The sequence below is a fragment of the Amblyomma maculatum genome, chromosome 10 (assembly GCF_055883805.1).
Source record: "Amblyomma maculatum isolate TAMU_Amacu chromosome 10, ASM5588380v1, whole genome shotgun sequence".
Classification (NCBI taxonomy): domain Eukaryota; kingdom Metazoa; phylum Arthropoda; class Arachnida; order Ixodida; family Ixodidae; genus Amblyomma; species Amblyomma maculatum.
Window position 1 is genome coordinate 3,576,012 of NC_139353.1, and position 17,935 is coordinate 3,593,946.

General features: G+C 47.9%; 1 protein-coding gene across 1 annotated transcript in view; it reads left to right on the plus strand.

Moving 5' to 3' along the window:
• Window positions 1-17,935, plus strand: part of LOC146175421 (uncharacterized) — an 88,717-nt gene that overhangs the window by 56,837 nt on the left and 13,945 nt on the right. Inside the window, exons 6-8 of the mRNA XM_084581758.1 lie at window positions 1,412-1,563; window positions 5,296-5,351; window positions 9,648-9,695. Of these exons, the coding sequence (XP_084437884.1) occupies window positions 1,412-1,563; window positions 5,296-5,351; window positions 9,648-9,695 (256 nt within the window). The remainder of the gene's footprint in view (window positions 1-1,411; window positions 1,564-5,295; window positions 5,352-9,647; window positions 9,696-17,935) is intronic.

The following is a 17,935-nucleotide window of genomic DNA, read 5'->3' on the forward strand; positions in this document are numbered from 1 at the left end:
CATATATTAAGCTCATTTGTGTATGTGTGTGTGTGTGTGTGTGTGTGTGTGTGTGTGTGTGTGTGTGCGTGTGTGCGTGCATGTGTGTGTGTGTGTGTGTGTGTGTGTGTGTGTGTGTGTGTGTGTGTGTGCCGAAAACAATGTTTCTTCCTTGTTTAAAGGCTCCCAAAATTGAATTTATGCTGCAAAGTGTTTTTTTTTTTCTTCTTTTTTTTTATGTGAGCTGCTCCAAATATGGATTTTACTGCTCCAAAACTAGGATTTTATTGCTCCAAAAATTGCTAAAAATCCTATTTCAGCTGTTACATGCCAGCATTCACTTCCAGCTGGTGGCCACCGGGTTCTTGATATTGACATAATGACTGAATTGAATGACAGACAAAGAAAAAAAAAATCCCTTTTCTAGTGCCCATTATTTTTTTGGCAGTGCAGAAGCTGAGCAACTTTTTTTGGCGATTCGGATGTGCACTATGTTTTGGTCTTCGGATTGGCTTGGGTAGACTTAACTCTTGTTCATCCTTGCCGTTCATCTTTCCGTTAAAGTGGCTTACAACAAGAGAGCGCCATCAAGTTGAAAACAGGACCGTTGTTCCATCTGCTGCTTTGCCACTGCTTTCCCACGGGGCAGATGCATTTGGGTACTCACTTTCTTCTTGTAGATTCAAATATGGGCATTCGCAACTACCTTTTTAGATGGACTATTCCTGCTTTCCGTGGCATGTGCACTCATTCGCAACATGACCTGTGTCCGGTATCGTGGTGTGAGGTGGTGGTGCAGACGCAAAAAAAAAGGAACATGAGGAACAGTAAAGTTCGCAGTTTTTAAAGCCGATTGCTTCCAAGAAAGCTATTTATCATTGAAGACCATTTTCTGAGCCCCAACGAATCCGAAAACTTTGTCGCTGGCTGTGAATGCATCTTAAAGTTGTTTTATGCTAAACGCCAGTATGGCCAGGAGTCTGGCAAAACAATTTTCCTGGGGACAAATAAGGGGAAGTTGTGCACTGTTGTCCCTTCAGTTGATGCTTCAAACAACTCGCCATGTCTCTTTCCATTCCAGAGTCATGAAAAAAAAAGTTCCAGTTGAGTACTTAAATCAGCAGCAAGGCAAAAGCATTTTGGCCACCCTGCTGCAATCCTTGGAACACCCCTGATTCCTCGTGAGAGAGGGGGGAGAAGACAGTCTCTATCTCTATAGACCTCCCTCTCTCCCCCTCCTTCCTCTCTCTGAGAGAGAGTGCAGAGAGAGGAAGAGAGTCTTTCTTTCCTCTCTGAGTAGAAAGGGAGACAGACTTTCTCTGTCTCTCTCTCATCACTATAATCTTTCACTGATTATACTTGTGGGCCACTATATACCAGAACCCCACCAATATCCCTTGCAACAAAAGTGTATGTGTGTGTGTATGTGCAGAACATTGGCAAGGGATCCCTGTGGTGCATTGACCCGGAGTTCCGGCCCAACCTCCTGCAAGCAATGCGCAAGACTCCCTGCTTTCCCTACACCCAGCTCAACTGGGCTGGCGCTCCTTCGACACCTCACTCAGTGCCTTCTCTGGACAATGGGTACGCATCGCACGCAGCGCATGCCTATCAGGTTGACCACATTGTTCCTTAGAAGCATCCACAGTTTATTTCTTGCATATTCATTGACTGTATCCATTACTGCTGGTTGTGTGCAATCAAACTGTGTGGAGTACACTCGCTGTGGGAGGTTCTTGAGTGGCATGGTCACTCGTGCCAAACACTGCAACATGATTCTGGGCTGGTTTAGTGGCTGTTGGTGCTTGGTCTGTGCCCTTAGCTTATGCACCAGCCCAACACTTAGTCCGAGAACATGTACCAAATGAAATGCAGGTTAAAGCACTGAAATGCCAACGCCGAAATGTAGACATATTATGCTCTTGTAGGGGAAATACAAATGAGATACACGTGTAAAAGGACTGCCCTTGTACATCCGAAGTGAAATTAACCTCCTTGGGCTTCCCCAGGCCGAGACCTTCTCATTTAGCTGGTCGTGTTTCCATGGCCTCATTAGCATCACATTTGTTGCTGGTAGTACGCATTCGATCACATTTGACTGGAGCGCTCGAGCGGTATGCTGCGAAGCAGATTAAGTCAAATCTTCATGCAGCTGCTTTTCCGGGGGCGATGCGATTGTGCATGTGGGGTTCGTATCTATTTGCAGCTGCATGGGAGCACCGGTATCTTCAGGTAAAGTCATCACCTACCTTGAAATTTCACTTTACTTCCTCCACACAGCACTGTTCAAGTGCCATAGACAGTTGTGATAGACTCTCTGCAGGTTGTTGTATCCCAGCAAAACGTGGCAAGCAGAGGTGTTGGATTTGGGGTGTCTTTGCTTTTTCAGGCAGTTTGAACAGTAAAGTTTTGCAAGTGGGAATTTTGTTTTGGAAGAGTTTTGGACAGCTTTAGGGATCACCATTGTCTCGCTTCTTCCAACTTGACAGGAGGTTTCAAGCTTCTGCGGAGGAAAAAGGCCTAAAATGGGAATTTCTATGGTCTAATCGATGGAATGTTAGGTTGTAGCATGGAACATCTGGTGGTACCACATAGCTGTGAAAATGTGAACTGGCAATATAAACATCAGCTTGAGCGTACAGACATGTTTGCGTGCATTTTTTTTTTTTTTTTTTTGCTGGTGTCTATCCGGTTTAGTTTATATTCTTGTGACTTGAAAGTTTGAAATTCACTTTCATTTATATAAACGAATGAGTATACAAATGTAAAACTTCAGGGACCTGAGTCCCAACAAACATAAGCTAAACATTTCTTCTTTTTGACAGCATAACATAACTATTTAACAAAACACATAGGCATAGTAAGAAGTGACAACAGTTGGTGAGTCTGGTGACATCAAATAAACACATTTGTTCGAGCACTACAAGCAACAGTCACGAACACAAAAAAATACAAATGGAGGTGGATTAAGTAGCAGAATGATTAAGTTGTTTCTGAAAGGAGCGAAGCGTAGGTAAAAATTGAAAATTATAATCGAAATTATTTCACAGGCTAGTTCTTTTAAACTCTCTAGTGTTTGTTGGCCGTAATTGGTGTGTGTAATTGGAAGGAGGAGGCAGTGCCATACAGTCGACCTGTTGATGTGTGGTGAGTGAGGAAAAGATAAGGACGTTAAATTTAGGGTGTTGTTAGCTGTTTGGTAAATTAGGAAAGCAAGGTTGTATGTAACCAGGTTGTATATATTTATATCCAATGCTGCGAATAATTTATTCGAATGCTCATACTGAATATTTTGTGGCGCTAATCGAAGAGCTTTTTCTGGAAAGCATATAATGGGGCCAGATGCGATGAATATGTGTGTGCCCAAACAGATAAAGAATGATTAATGATAAATAATAATAATAATAATTAATGCATGAATGAACAAATGTGTGATAAAGGTTAAGAAGCACATCTAGTGGTGAGAAATTTCACTTCACAGAGCCACCTGTAGTTTTTGCTCGTTGCTGTGTCACTTCAGGTTAGCTTGCCATGTCTTCACATGTCAGCATGTTCTAGATTATGTTGATAAAAACTTGTTATAGTTGAACCTCAGTATTGCTCCTTGGGATGCTGGTCGAGCGCCCATGATCCAACTGTAGGGCATGACTGGGGGGGACCCATTTCAGCCACCCAGTCGCAGCAGCTGCAGGCTCTCCCTGCCTCGTACATTCCAGCAGCACTCTACGCAGTACAGTGAAAGCTAGTTAATTCGAACCTCAATAATTTGAATTTTCGGATAATTTGAACTACACTACTTGGTTCGCTCAAGCTCCATAGAAGTCTGTATACTAAAAAGTCCGTCAATTCGAATGCAAGTCGGTTCCACTGCGGATAATTCGAACTATGCGCCGCCGTGTCTGGGCGGATTGGTGCACAGCACGCGGCAAAAAGAAAAAAAACTCCACAAAAGAATTGCATAGTTTGAGGCCTGCACACGTCCTAGGCGGAAACAAGATGTAACCAGGTAAAACCATGAAAGATTTGGCGCCATGACCGGCACGGCGGCCAGCAGCGCCAAAGGGTAGGGGTTGGTATCCGCAGCGGTGGCTGCCTGCTCTCTTCTGCGCGACCTCTGAAACTCGCAACTAAATACTCAAGTCGAGACCTGTTAATTTACAAATACAGATAAGCTCTATTGGTGCGGTTGCAGCCAACGCCCATGAAAGGCTATGACTTTGGACGGGTGCTACGCTACCGGTTATGTTGAGGGGAAAACTTTTTTTTTCTGTGGGAGGATTATACATCCTTCCACCCATCAGTCGTCAATGGAAGCATGCAGTCAGCTGCGATCATAATGCCAGCTTTCAGCATCATTTGCTTCAAAAGGCGTTTGCTGCTATCGCATCTTCCAATAATTAAGTAGCAGGCGTCCCCCTCAGGTCCACCTCAGTCGTCCGCCCCAGTCGCCCATGGCATGATAAAGCGAACATGCTCCAAACGAGTCTTGCTCAACTGGACAAGCGCTGGCACTCTGCCAATTTCGTTTCCCACTTTGCTAGAGCTAACGTCAAAAAAAAAAACACCCCATGATGTTATCGCTGCACAGCATCTTGGCGCACTGCCAAGAAATGCGTTGCACTTGATGGCTCGATACGGAGAGTGAGAGACAGAGAGGCAGCAACCACTGAGGCCTTTTTTTTTTTTTCTTTTTTTCAAATTCATCGGCAAAAATTTGGGTCGGGAGAGTTCATTATGCGAGGGGGTCATTGCGCGAGTAAGTACTGTAAATTTACCTTAATGCAAATGGTTCTTGTCAGTTCTTTCGAGGCCACTCTGAACTTTTTTCCCGGTCCCGTGAAGTTCGAAATAACGAGCTTTTACTGTACTGATGCATTTGGCAGCTGTAATCGATTTCTTTTTAAATATGTCAAGTACTGTTCTCACGGTTCCGATCATGGTTCCAACATCTCACAAAGTGTGCACGTCCTGCTTGCTTTCGGTCACGTGCGTTACAATTTCAATATGGTGGAACTGCTTGGAACCGACACAGTCAGCCAACGCCATTGGATGATGATAGTGCTGAAAAATAATAAAACCCGGACTGTGAATTTAGGCTGAAAATTGTTTTGATCTGCATTTAGTAATCTGAGGCGAAAATCTGACACGCAATGTCATTCACACCACTGAAAGGCAGAAACCTCGGTACAACAAAGTTCACAATATAAAGAAGTGTTTTATTTTTTTTAGAGGTAAAACTTCATTATATTAAGGATCAGCTGTGTGCAGCAGCTGTGCTGCTCGATAATAAACCACTTTTCTTCATGCTCTTTCCAGCGATCAGGCGTTGTCTGCAGACCCATCGCAAGCCCAGAACAATGTTCCGTCACCCTGTAAGCCTCTCCATGTTTTGAATTAAATTCAGCTTTAATTTATTTTACATTTCTGAAGCACTGAATTGGCAGGCATATTTCTCTCAATTCTCTCAGTTTCTCTGTTACAAGCTCGTCTTAGTAATATCCTGGGCTTTCATGAAATTTCGCAAGGTTGACTGCATTGGTGCCTTGTGGAGTAAAGTCCTTTGGGTTTATGTTCAGCAGCAACTTGGCAATGGAGCAAAAGAGCCACAACATGGTCCTCCTTCTCTTTCAGCAGATATACTGTATTTGCATGAATATAACAGGAGCTTTTTTCCCTGGCAGTTTAAAAGCATGTTATGGCATTGTAGGCTTGGCGGTCGCATGAAATTTTAGCACCTGTTACAACAAGTGCTTGTTTATTACCGTAAAAACCGGAATATAGGTCAACCTCCTAACTGACCAATTCTAAAAATGAAAAAAATCTTTTTCAATGGCAAAAGTACCGAAAGACACCCTTACCTTGAAACAAATGCGACTCAAGCGGTTGCACAGTGGTGACAGTATTTATTTTCACTTAAATGCTGCTCGTATGTACACCCGGACAATTTTTCAACAGTATCGGTTTGTCAGCACCTTATCATCATGGCACGGAGCAGCGAAAGAAGCGAGAGTAAGCGCAAGTGTACACATGCGTGTACCTCGTTTGTTTCGCCACTCAGCATCATTAATAAGGCGCTGACAAGCACGCGGGTCTATGGTCGCGCGATACTGTTGAAAAATTGGTCAGGTGTACGGTAAGCAGAAAACACGAAGTGCTCAAGCGTTGGTCTACTCAGAGTCATCAGAGTCGTCCAAACTCGAGTCGGATGATGAGTGCTTGTCACTGCCCACGTCCCAGCGTTGCTGATGCTGCATTTTCTAAATGCCTTTAGCACCATCTCTTCGGGCAGAGATTTCCACGCCGACAACACCCAACCACAGACAGTCGCAAGTGGTGGACGTCGCAGGCAGCCTGTGGGGATGGTCGGGTTGTCGCCCAGCATCCATTCATTATAGAGCTCGTGCACTCAATCTTTAAAAGGCTTGTTTAGCACAACATCTAGTGGCTGCAGCACAGACGTCAGCCCACCAGGTATGACCACGAGATCAGTCTTGCCATCGCACAGGGCCCGTTTTACGTCGGCTGTGAGGTGGCCTCGAAACGAGTCAAGAACGAGCATGTTCGCTCGCTCAAAGAGAGCACCAGGTCACCGCTTCCAGACGAGCCGGATCCACTCCAGCATTAACGCTTTGTTCATAAAGCCCTTTTCATTGGCCCGAACGATGACATCGCGTGGGAACTCCTCCTTCGGTAATTTTTTTCTCTTAAAAATGATGAAAGGAGGCAGCTTCTTCCCATCGGCTGTGCACGCGAGCATCACAGTGAACCGCGAGTGCTCGTTTCCCGTAGTTGGAAGCTTGATTTGCTTTGCCTATTTCTCGGAAACAGTTCGGCTTGAGGGCATATCGAACCACACGGGTGTTTTGTCGGCTTTTCCGATCTGTCTCATCATGTACTCGCATTGGTGCCGGAGCGCAATCACGTAGCGCTGAAACTCGATGAGTTTGTGTTCAAACTCTTCGGGCAGTTTCTCGCACACAGAAGTATGGCGCCGTAGTGCAAAGCCCTTCCTCTTTATGAAGCACTGCACCCAGGATGGCGAGCCCTTGAACTGCGTCCTTGTGAGTCCCGAGGCACGTGCAATCTCTACTGCTTTCACGCGGATGCATTCGGCAGTCACAGGCAGCGACCTTGCACGCAGCTCCCGGACGAAATCCGCAACCTTGGCTTCTAGTTCTGGATACAGTGCAGTCCGCGAGAGTCCAACCTCCTGCGCCTCGTTCAAGCTTTCATCTGCACCCGCATCACCTACTCTGGACCCTACTTACGTCTCACTCGTGCGAAAGCGAACGGCTAGAGGCGTCACTTCGAAAAGCATACAAGACGGCCCTAGGTCTTCCCATGTCCACAGCAACCCATAAGCTCATGGCTCTCAGAATCTCCAATACCGTGAGCGAACTGATCGAGGCAACCCTCACCGCCCAGTATGAGCGGCTCTCACTCACACACGCTGGCCGAGCGGTATTGCAGCAAGTTGGGATCTCCCCGCCAAGATCGTCCCCAAGTTACGCTGAACTTACACCGGAATATCGCCTAAATCTCCGCATTCCTCCCATTCCCAAACGGATGCACCCGGAACACCACGCCGAGAGACGGGCCGATCGAGCTCGTCAATTCGAGAAACGCTTCAGTGGACGTCCGGACGTCACGTATACGAACGCCTCTTACCATCCATCGAGGCCAGCGATGGTGGCGGTAGCTCTCGCCCCTCACCGCAGCTGGTACACAGCCTGCAGCATTCGCAATGCAGAAACAGTCACCGCAGCTGAGGAGGTTGCCATTGCGCTAGCGCTAGCCGACCCTAATACCAAAGTCGTCATCAGCGACTCTCAACAGGCTATTCGCAATTACGATGCTGGCCGTATCTCTTGCCAGGCGTTACACATTCTATGTTCTACAGCACCCTCTTCCACATCTCGCTTACTTCTTTGGGCTCCAGCCCACGAGTCGCTCGGCGGAAACGCCCAGGCAAACACTCTCGCTCGAGATCTCAGCTGCCAAGCCGAGAGTATGATCAGCCACCCTGCTTCCGCTGACACTAATATATCACGCGCGTCTCTACTCACCACTTACACGGACATACTCCAGCACTACCGACTCCAAAGGTGCACATATCCTCCCGCACACCACAATCTAACAAGACGCGAGGCCGTCCAATGGCGCAAATTACAAACTGGCAGCTTCCCACACCCCTTCTTATACAGCAGGATCTTTCCGGATCAGATAGCCCCCATGTGTAAACACTGCTCAACTCCGGCCACACTCATACACATGGTGTGGACCTGTACACATTACAACACAGACAACACAAACACCCCAGAGACGTGGGAGTCTCTCCTGTGTACTTCCGAGCCAGCAGACCAACGCTGGCTTATCCAGCGCGCGGTGGAGGCCGCGGCATCCCAAAGGATCCCCGCCGACCTCCTCTAAGTCAGCGCAACCGGCCCTTTGACTGGTCCCCTGTTTTTGGGCGCAATAAAGGAGTTCACCACCACCACCCACGAAATGATGTTTTCTTCTGGTTGCTGCAAGTACCAATACGCAGCTTCTAACTCCGCCAGTACCGAACGCTCTTTTCGGATACTCTAAATTTATGCTGTGCCGCCAGGTTACCGTGAAGCTCCGCTTACTCAATCACCTTTTTCTTAAAGGCGAAGGTGAATTGTCGTCGGCTTCCGCTCATTTTGAAGCAAAAAAGTCAAAAGCTGGCTTTTAGCAGAATAACTCTAGACTATGGTGGCTAGCTCCAGACAACGGAAACACAAAATGGCGATGCCACGCCGCGCTACTGCTGATGGCAATGGTGATGGAGATTTGATGGAGGCTGTTGACTTCAGCCGCCCATTGTTGCAAGACCTCCATAGTTTTTCCGCCAATGACCGGTATATAAGACAAGGGTCGACTTTTCGCCACAATTTTTTGAAAAAAAAAATTCAACCTATATTCCGAATTTTACGGTACTTTGCAAAAAAGTATTGTTGCGTCCTGCTTTTCCTTCGTCCGTGTCTTATTAGCGCAGCTTTTTGATTGCATTGAACTATGAACCAACTAGCCCGACAAGTTTTACTAAAGTATTAAGGTCCCTCACGTGGAGCAAACATTTGCAGCGCAGTGTTCTAAAGTGGCAAGCCTCCTGATGGCAGCCGCTCGCACAGGGTGCTGCAACATAACTTTGAGCCAGTTTTAGTGGCTGCTGGCATCTGATCTGTGCTCTCAGCTTATGCGCTGGCCCAACAAGTGCTTGGAGAGCGCAATTCTGCTGTGTGCATTGAAGTGTGCAGGCAGAAACACCCTTATTTTTTGTCATTTCGTTTGTGTGTGTGCTATCTCGGTTTGTTAAAGAGACCCTGAAACTATATGTTTATGATAATATTCTCACTCAATAGATCCGTAGAGGTGATCTTTGTAAGCATTCGAGTCAAATTTATAAGCTCCCATATAGCTTATGAAATAGCACTCAAAACGTGCTCTGGCGGCTGGTTAACCTCACAGCACTTTCTTAGCCTGAAGCTGGACTGCACATGTATAAAAGCCTATTACAAACTGGAATTGTATGAGAGCACAGCCGTCGCGTTGACACACGGCAGTTGCTGTAGCTTGCAGATGCTAATGTTAGCTCATTTTTATTGTTGAGACAAACTCTGACCTCGAGCTTGTTGCCCTTGCAGCGCTCTTCCCCTTTCTGTCAAAGAGGCTTGCTGCATCATCAACGAAAGGTGAGCCTGCTTCATCGTCTCCCTTCTGTACAACAGTTGCTGAGCACGAGGCTTTGCTGCGTCTTGCCAGTTATCCTTGTGGGCAGCTTATTTTGTGATCTCTGAGGTGTGCCATCACTGTTTCTTTCTCCATTTTAGTATTGGTCATGCTTGTTTCTCTGTGGTTAAAAACATCCCCTGAATATCAAGTATGTTAAACCTCATTACATGAGACACTCAAAGGACCCGAAAAAGATGTCTCTTGTAACCAAGGTCTCTTGTAACCAAAAATTCTTACCAACTCATATGCGCGGCAGTTTAGATTCCCTTAAGGGGGGAGACACTGGTCTTAAAACTATTTTTCTTATTTACCAATCAAAATTGATGCAACTTGGTGGGTTTGTGTAGTTTTTTGTGCAGATTCCAAAACTGCAATTATTTCTTTTGTGATCCAATTATTTCATGATATAATTACACCAGTTTAATTCTTCCAAGAACAATTACAAAATGACCACTGAATAAAAACTTCAGATAAACACATTGCTGGACACTAGAAAGAATGAGGAACACAATGTTGCAAGCAATTATTTCTTGTTTTATTGCATAACAAAGTTCAAGGGTCAAAATATAGCATATAATGGTCACACAAAAAAGCCATTTTAAAAATTTTGAACAAGAAATTAAAAAATCTACTTGCAACATTGTGTGCTCCACATATTTGGCTTTATGCTGAAAAAGAAGTTATTACTTTATCTGCAGTAGGTGCCGAGATATTAAGGCCGCAAAACTGCAAGTGGTCGACAATGCATGTTTTGAGAAAAGAGCAAAAAAGAAACAGGGGACTATTTAACAGACATTCACTGGTGCAATGCACACATTTACAATTTAAAATGGCTAGAAACCTCCAGGAATGTAGTCTCTTTGCTTTCCAACGTCCAAACGTCGCCTATTTCATTTTGATTCGCAGTTGCAGCACATTCAGTTGTCACTTTTTAGGCTGCGCGAGTCACATGCAGGCAGCATTTTTTTTTTTTTTTTTTTTTTTTACGTACGTTGTTTTGCTACGTCCTCGCATCAAGACCGCGGTGAGGAACGTTTATTGCGGAAAAGAAATGTAATTTGGAGCTGTTTGCTGTTTTCCTGTGCTCTGCATTGCACTGGAAGCAAGTGCATTCACTAAGGACTATGAACGAGGTCCGATCGGCGCAAACGCGCGGCAAGCATTACGAAGACGTGTCCCGCAGTTTACGCATTTGAGAATAAGTTTTACGGCAATTTCTTATCCCCCGTTCACTTTTTTAAATGCCAATATCGCCGCCGTACGTTTTACGCTTCGCCAATCTCGGGAAACTGTTTAGATCTGACGATCATGAACTCCACCTCGCCAAGCGGACTGTCCGCCGTACTGCCGTCATCGTCACGAAAACAATCAGTCTACCGCTTCATTGCTGGAGTTGGCGCGAGTTCAAGCTTTTTCTGTTTTGAGCTTATCTTTCTGCTCATCTGCGGCGGGTGCGACCGCTGACAATAGCAGTCTCCCGTGCTGGGGAACACGCTAGGCCTACTTCAGGCTCATACACACTGTAAGAATGGGGGGTTTATTCAGCAGATCAACAGGACTTGATCAGCAGGACTGAGCAGATCAGCGGCAAGCACAGCGGCAGCGAACACAGTCAGATCCAGCACGCGCAGCGATCACCATGCCACTGACTGGCATGTTCCTTGTGCACTTCTTCCTCTTCACAATTACCCGCGGGACGAAGAGGAGACATCCTGGCGACTTACGGCGTGAGCAAGACTGCAGGGTCGTAATAGGGTTTGAGGCGCTGGACGTGAACAATCTCGCGTCCGCGCCGCATAGATCATGGGACGGTGTAACAAGTTCCACCACATAATTAACTGGAGAGGTGCACTCCAGAACTCGGTATGGGTCATGATATTTAGCAAGAAACTTTGAAGACAGTCCAGGAGCATTGGAAGGTATCCTTAGCCACACAAGAGCGCCAGACGAGAAATGCGGTGTCGAGTGTTGGCTGTCATGGTTGGATTTATGGCGGTACTGGGCGTTAGCCATGAATGCGCGGGCGATTTGTCGACAGTCTTCCGCATGCTGGGCTGCTTGAGACGCAGGTGTATACTCTGATATGTCTGGCTGATACGGGAGTATGGTGTCGATTGTAGCAGAGGGGTGACGGCCGTAGAGGAGAGGAGAGAAGCCAGTAGTAGACTGCGTTGCGGTATTGTATGCGTACGTGACATACGGAAGGACGAGGTCCCAGTTTGAGTGGTTGGAGGAGACGTACATAGAGAGCATGTCGCCAAGGGTACGATTGAAACGCTCAGTGAGGCCATTAGTCTGGGGATGATAGGCGGAGGTGGTTCTATGAATAATGTTGCACTTGGTGAGCAAGGCTTTCACAACGTCACTCAAGAAAACGCGTCCTCTGTCGCTGAGCAGCTCTCGAGGTGTGCCATGGCGAAGAACAAATCGCTGCAAAATGAAGGAAGCTACTTCTGACGCTGTGGCAGATGGAAGTGCGGTGGTTTCTGCATACCTCGTCAGATGATCAACGGCTACGATAGCCCAGCGGTTGACGGCCGCAGTGTAGGGAAGCGGCCCGTACAAATCAATGCCGACGCGGTCGAAAGGGCGTGGTGGTCTGGGTAACGGCAGCAACTCTCCAGCAGAACGTTGAGGAGATGGCTTGCGACATTGACAGGTGAGGCATGAGCGAATGTACTTGAGTACAAAGTGTACATACCCCGCCAGTAGTATCGCAGCCGGAGACGAGTGTATGTCTTGAAGACGCCCGCGTGACCGGATTGTAGGTCAGCGTGGAAATAGTCACAAATTTGCGAACGTAGCTGCCGGGGAATAACTAGCAACCACTTGCGGCCATCTGCGCAGTAGTTGCGGCAGTAGAGGAGGTTATTACGAATGGCGAAGTGGGAAGCATGGCGGTGGAGAGCACGCGATGGAGAAGCAGCTGTAGGATTGGAGATAAAATCGAGGATAGAGTTTATCCAAGGATCTTGCCGCTGCGCTGACGGCATTTCATTGATGTGAAGCGATGGCGGGGAATCGTCAAAAGGGGAAAGGCTCGCGACCTCAGCTGTAAGGGGGCAGCGGGAAAGTGATGTTTGCGGCCAGAGCGGTAAACAACGCGGACATCATATTTCTGAAGGCGAAGAGCCCATCTTGCCAGTCTGCTGGACGGGTCTTTCAGTGAGGTAAGCCAGCAAAGCGCATGGTGGTCCGTCACTACATCAAAAGGGTGACCATAGAGGTAAGGGCGGAATTTAGTAAGAGCCCAAATAATCGCTAAGCATTCTTTTTCAGTTACAGAGTAATTGGATTCAGCCTTTGTGAGTGTACGGCTAGCATAGGCGACCACGTATTCAGTATAACCTGCTTTGCGCTGAGCGAGCACAGCGCCGAGACCAATACCATTGCCGTCTGTGTGGACCTCAGTAGGCGCTGTGGGGTCGAAGTGACGTAGGACAGGCGGTGCCGTGAGGATGTGTCGTAAAGCATTGAAGGCATCGTCGCACGCTGGTGACCACGACGAAAGGTCGGAACTGCCGGACAGAAGTTCTGTCAAGGGAGCAGCAATGGAAGCAAAATTCCTAATAAAGCGGCGAAAGTAAGAGCTCAGCCCGAGGAAGCTACGTAGATCTTTGATGGAAGTCGGTTTGGGAAAGGCTGTTACGGCACGAAGTTTGGCAGGGTCTGTCTTTGGAAACAACGTGGCCGAGAATGGTGAGCTGGCGGGCGGCAAAACGACATTTTTTCAAATTCAGCTGCAGTCCGGCATCAGATAGGCAGGTCAAAACGTGCTTCAGACGGTAGAGGTGTGTGTCAAAGTCACGAGAAAAGACGACAATGTCATCGAGGTAGCAGAGGCACGTCTTCCACTTTAGGCCACGCAAAATGGTTTCCATCATCCGCTCAAATGTTGCCGGAGCATTACAAAGGCCAAACAACATAACTGTGAATTCGTACAAGCCGTCGGGAGTTACAAAGGCAGTTTTGGGGCGATCAGCCGCTTCCAAGGGGACTTGCCAGTACCCGGAACATAAATCTAGGGAAGAAGAGAGTTCTGCGCCTTGCAAACAATCGAGAGCGTCGTCGATGCGTGAGAGAGGATAGACGTACTTTTGCGTAATCTTATTAAGGCAGCGATAATAGACACAGAAGCGGATAGAACCATCTTTCTTTTTTACAAGGACAACAGGTGAGGCCCAAGGGCTGCTTGAGGGCTGAATCACTCCATTCTGGATCATTAGGTCGACTTGCTCTTCAATAGCCTAGCGTTTGGTTGCAGACACACGATAGGGGCGCTGTCGTAGTGGTGCGTGGGTGCCGGTGTCGATGCGATGAGTGACTGTAGAAGTTTGACCCAAAGAACTTTGATGAGAGTCGAAGGAGGAGCGAAAGTGATGTAGTAGGTTCAAAAGCTTAGTGCGCTGCTCTGGAGGAAGATCGGCATCGATGGAACGGAGGAACAAGTCTGTAGAGGGGTGAGCGGGCGCAGGTGAAGGGGGGCTGAGCGCAGTCACGGCACAGTGCGGCGCGTCGTCAGGTTCCTCAGAGATCAGAAGAGATGCGATTGGCTGGATACTTCCGAGGCATTCGCCATGGCGCAAAGCAGTAGGGGAGTTAAATGGGTTAGAGACCCATAACATGGAAAGGCCAGCGGAAATAGCGAGCACTGCGTAGGGCAATGGAAGGCACTTGCGGCGCAGGAAAGTATGGGCTGGTGTGAAGAGAACGGTGTCATCGCTAATAGAGGCACAAGTGACACGAACAAGCACTGAAGAGCAGGGAGGAAGGTCAATATCTTCAGCGACGAGGGCTTTAGCACAAGGTTTTGATTGATCAGCGTCTGGTAAGGGATCGGGCACAGTCGAGAACCCCACTTCAGCTCGAGCACAATCGATAATAGCAGCATGACGCGACAAGAAATCCCAGCCTAAAATTACAGCGTGCGAGCAACTTGGCAGCACGACGAACTCAATCGTATAAAGGGAATTCTGGATAACTACTCGAGCAGTGCACGCTGCTAAAGGCTTGATATGCTGAGCGCTGGCCGTTCGCAGCGAAAGTCCCGCAATTGGCGTCTTCACTTTCTTTAAAGTGCGACATAGTTTTGCGTCCATTACCGAAATCGCAGCACCAGTGTCAATTAGAGCCATGACAGCAACACCCTCGACGAAAACTTCAGTTAGGTTTGTCAGCGACAGATGAGGACTTGGGAAGTTCGACTGGGTTGCAGTTCTCGCCTCAGGAACTGCGGCCTCTAGTTTTCCTCATGTGAAGCGTTCTGTCGACGTCGCATCGGAGAGATAGAGCGGCGTCGCAGCGACGGTGAACGGTGGTCGGACATGGCTGAGCGGTCTGGAGAGAAATGAGGGCAGGTTGAAGGCTCAGTAGGCGCGGAATACTGAGGCATCGGAGACCAGTATGCAGGACCATGAGTAGTTGGTGCCGACACCGGGAGACGGTCGCGGCAATAACGAGAAATGTGTCCAGCAAGCCCGCAAGTGTAACAAATTGGCCGATTATCCGTCGTGCGCCAGGGATTACGTGGTCTTGTAGCCGGTCGCATAAACTGCGCAGGTTCTCGCGCAGGCGCAGGAGGTGGCTGAACGTAGGCAGGTGGCGGTGGAGCATATGTAGGTGGCGGTCGGGCCGCAACAGCCGCATATGTTAACGGCGCTGTAACATGCATGGATTGAGGGGCTGGAGGAAGAGATTCAGCTACCTGTTCTTGAATAATGTGGCGCAAACTGGGAGCTAGGTGCGAGGAAGGTTCTTGATGGCAGGATATAAGGGAGAGCTGTCAAACAACTTCTTCCCGAATGAAGCTCTTAATTTGTGACTGGAGCGCAGAATGTTCGCCTGCATCTGTCAGGCCAGCAAGGGACTCAGAGTGCATGGTGTTCGCGCGACTTATGGCCCTTTGTTTCTGCAGTTCATCATAACTTTGACACAGTGCGACCACTTCCGCGACGGTGCGGATATCTCGAGCCGACAGCATCTAAAAGGCATCGTCATCGATGCCTTGCAGAATGTGCTTGATCTTCTCGGCCTCTAACATGTGTGGGTTAACGCGCTTGCACAAGTCGACGTCCTCGATATAACTCGTGAAATTTTCGCCAACTTGCTGAGACCGCGTACGCAAGCGCTGTTCAGCGCGGAGTTTCCTCACAGCTGGTCGGCCGAAAACTTCAGAGAAGCTGGCTTAAACGCGGACCATGATGGAATGTCCGCTTCATGGTTTCGAAACCATAGGTTTGCTACGCCGGTAAGATAGAAAATGACGTTGCTTAACTTCGTTTCCGCGTCCCATTTGTTGTAAACGCTCGCTCGTTCATAGGATGTGAGCCAGTCCTCGACATCGTGGTTGTCAGTGCCGCTGAAGATGGCGGGGTCTCGCTGGCGGAGGGAGCCGGGACAGATGATGGCAGAGCCAACTTGTACGGCTTGGTGGTTAACGTCCTCGGGCATTGCAGGAGGTGGTAATGTACGGCTGCGGAGTTCCAGGGCGAGAGGATAGATCTTGACCGGCAGCTCCACCAAATGTAAGAATGGGGGGTTTATTCAGCAGATCAACAGGACTTGATCAGCAGGACTGAGCAGATCAGCGGCGAACACAGTCTGATCCAGCACGCGCAGTGATCACGATGCCACTGACTGGCATGTTCCTTGTGCACTTCTTCCTCTTCACAACACGATCGTTTGGCGCACGACTTTCGTCGGCCTGAGCGCGCACAGCCGGGGCAGGGCATCACTTGAGATGATTAATCAACTATTTTTTTCACTTTTTTCACAAATTCTTGCCGTGGATGCACCTCACGGATCGGAACCAAGCGCGGCCGGCGTCATGTCTCCACAGTCTCCCGCGGCTCGGGCGCGCCGAGTAGACGCCGTCAGCCAGCTCCACCAATGCGGTGACGCCTTATCGTCACGTGCACCCCAAAAGCCAATGGGATTGCAAATGCCCCGTTTTCTTTTTTGCTATTTCTTATGCGACCAATGGGCGAATGTAAACAGCAGAGGCGGCAATTTGAAGACGAAAGGCGGCTCTTTCGAATGAGACCAAGATGGCTACGGTGCCGCGCACAAAATGGGAGCTACGCCTCGCGGAAAATGGTTGTTTCGGGGGTCGTTTTCGGCCCAAATTTGGGCGACATCGATTATATAAATTGGCATTGTGACTAAAATACCGACCCTAGAGATGAGAGAGAGAGAGAGAGAAATAACATTTATTGCACCCGTCAAAAGGTTGGTGAGGATCCGAGGCGAAGCTCTGTCCCAACCATGTCCTCCCCCTCAGCCGTCGACCTGGATCCCTTGGATCTTAGCAGCGGCCAGGGCAAGACGGATGACTTCTCGTTGCCCTTTTAAAACTTAGCAGATCGGTAGATAGGATTTCGCTAATCACATTTTCTAAAAAGTGATTTTTTCACAATTTTTTGGTCCGAAAGACCCGTGTCCCCCCTTAACTAAATTCTGTTCCATATCAGTCAAAATGTCCCTGTTGTTCCAGCCACTGTCGTCCCATTCCTGTGTGACTGAAACAACAGGGACATTTTGACCTCCCAGTCAAGAGGAGACACTCCTTCTCGGTTCGTGACATATTACAACAATAAAGGACACTGATATGGAACAGAATTTAGATAAGTAAATCAAAACTGCCGCACATATGAGTTGGTACGAGTCAGCTGCATTGCATGAGCATACCTGGGTTAATTGTGTCTCTTATAAAAGGTGTAGAAGTTACTTTAGTGACCTGAAAAAGTTGCCCTTAGTAACAGAGTGTCTCTTGTAACCATGTCTCTTGTATGCAACGTTGTTAACATGGCAAACATAGGGAAACCAACCAAACCATTTTCAACTGTCTCTTATAACCGAGTGTCTCTTGTAACAAGATTTTACTGTACATTCATATATGTATTTGGGTCATGCAACTGTGTCTTGTTTGCTTTTGATACGACTTCTACTGGGTGCAAACTAAAGTGGTGCTCAAAGACAGTGTAAAAAATTAAAGGGGAGCTGTGGACAGAAGTTATCAGTGCAGTCATGTCAAACCCCTTAATAGTGGAGCTTAAGTGACCCCCCCCCCCCCCCCCCCTTTTTTTTTCCTCCCGATATTTCCATTCTAACAAAGAGCACATTGTTTTTATGAGCTGCTAGGTTGTTTATTCATGTTTGTTTCGCATGGCTTATTTTCTGCTTAGAGCCAGGAGGGCAAACT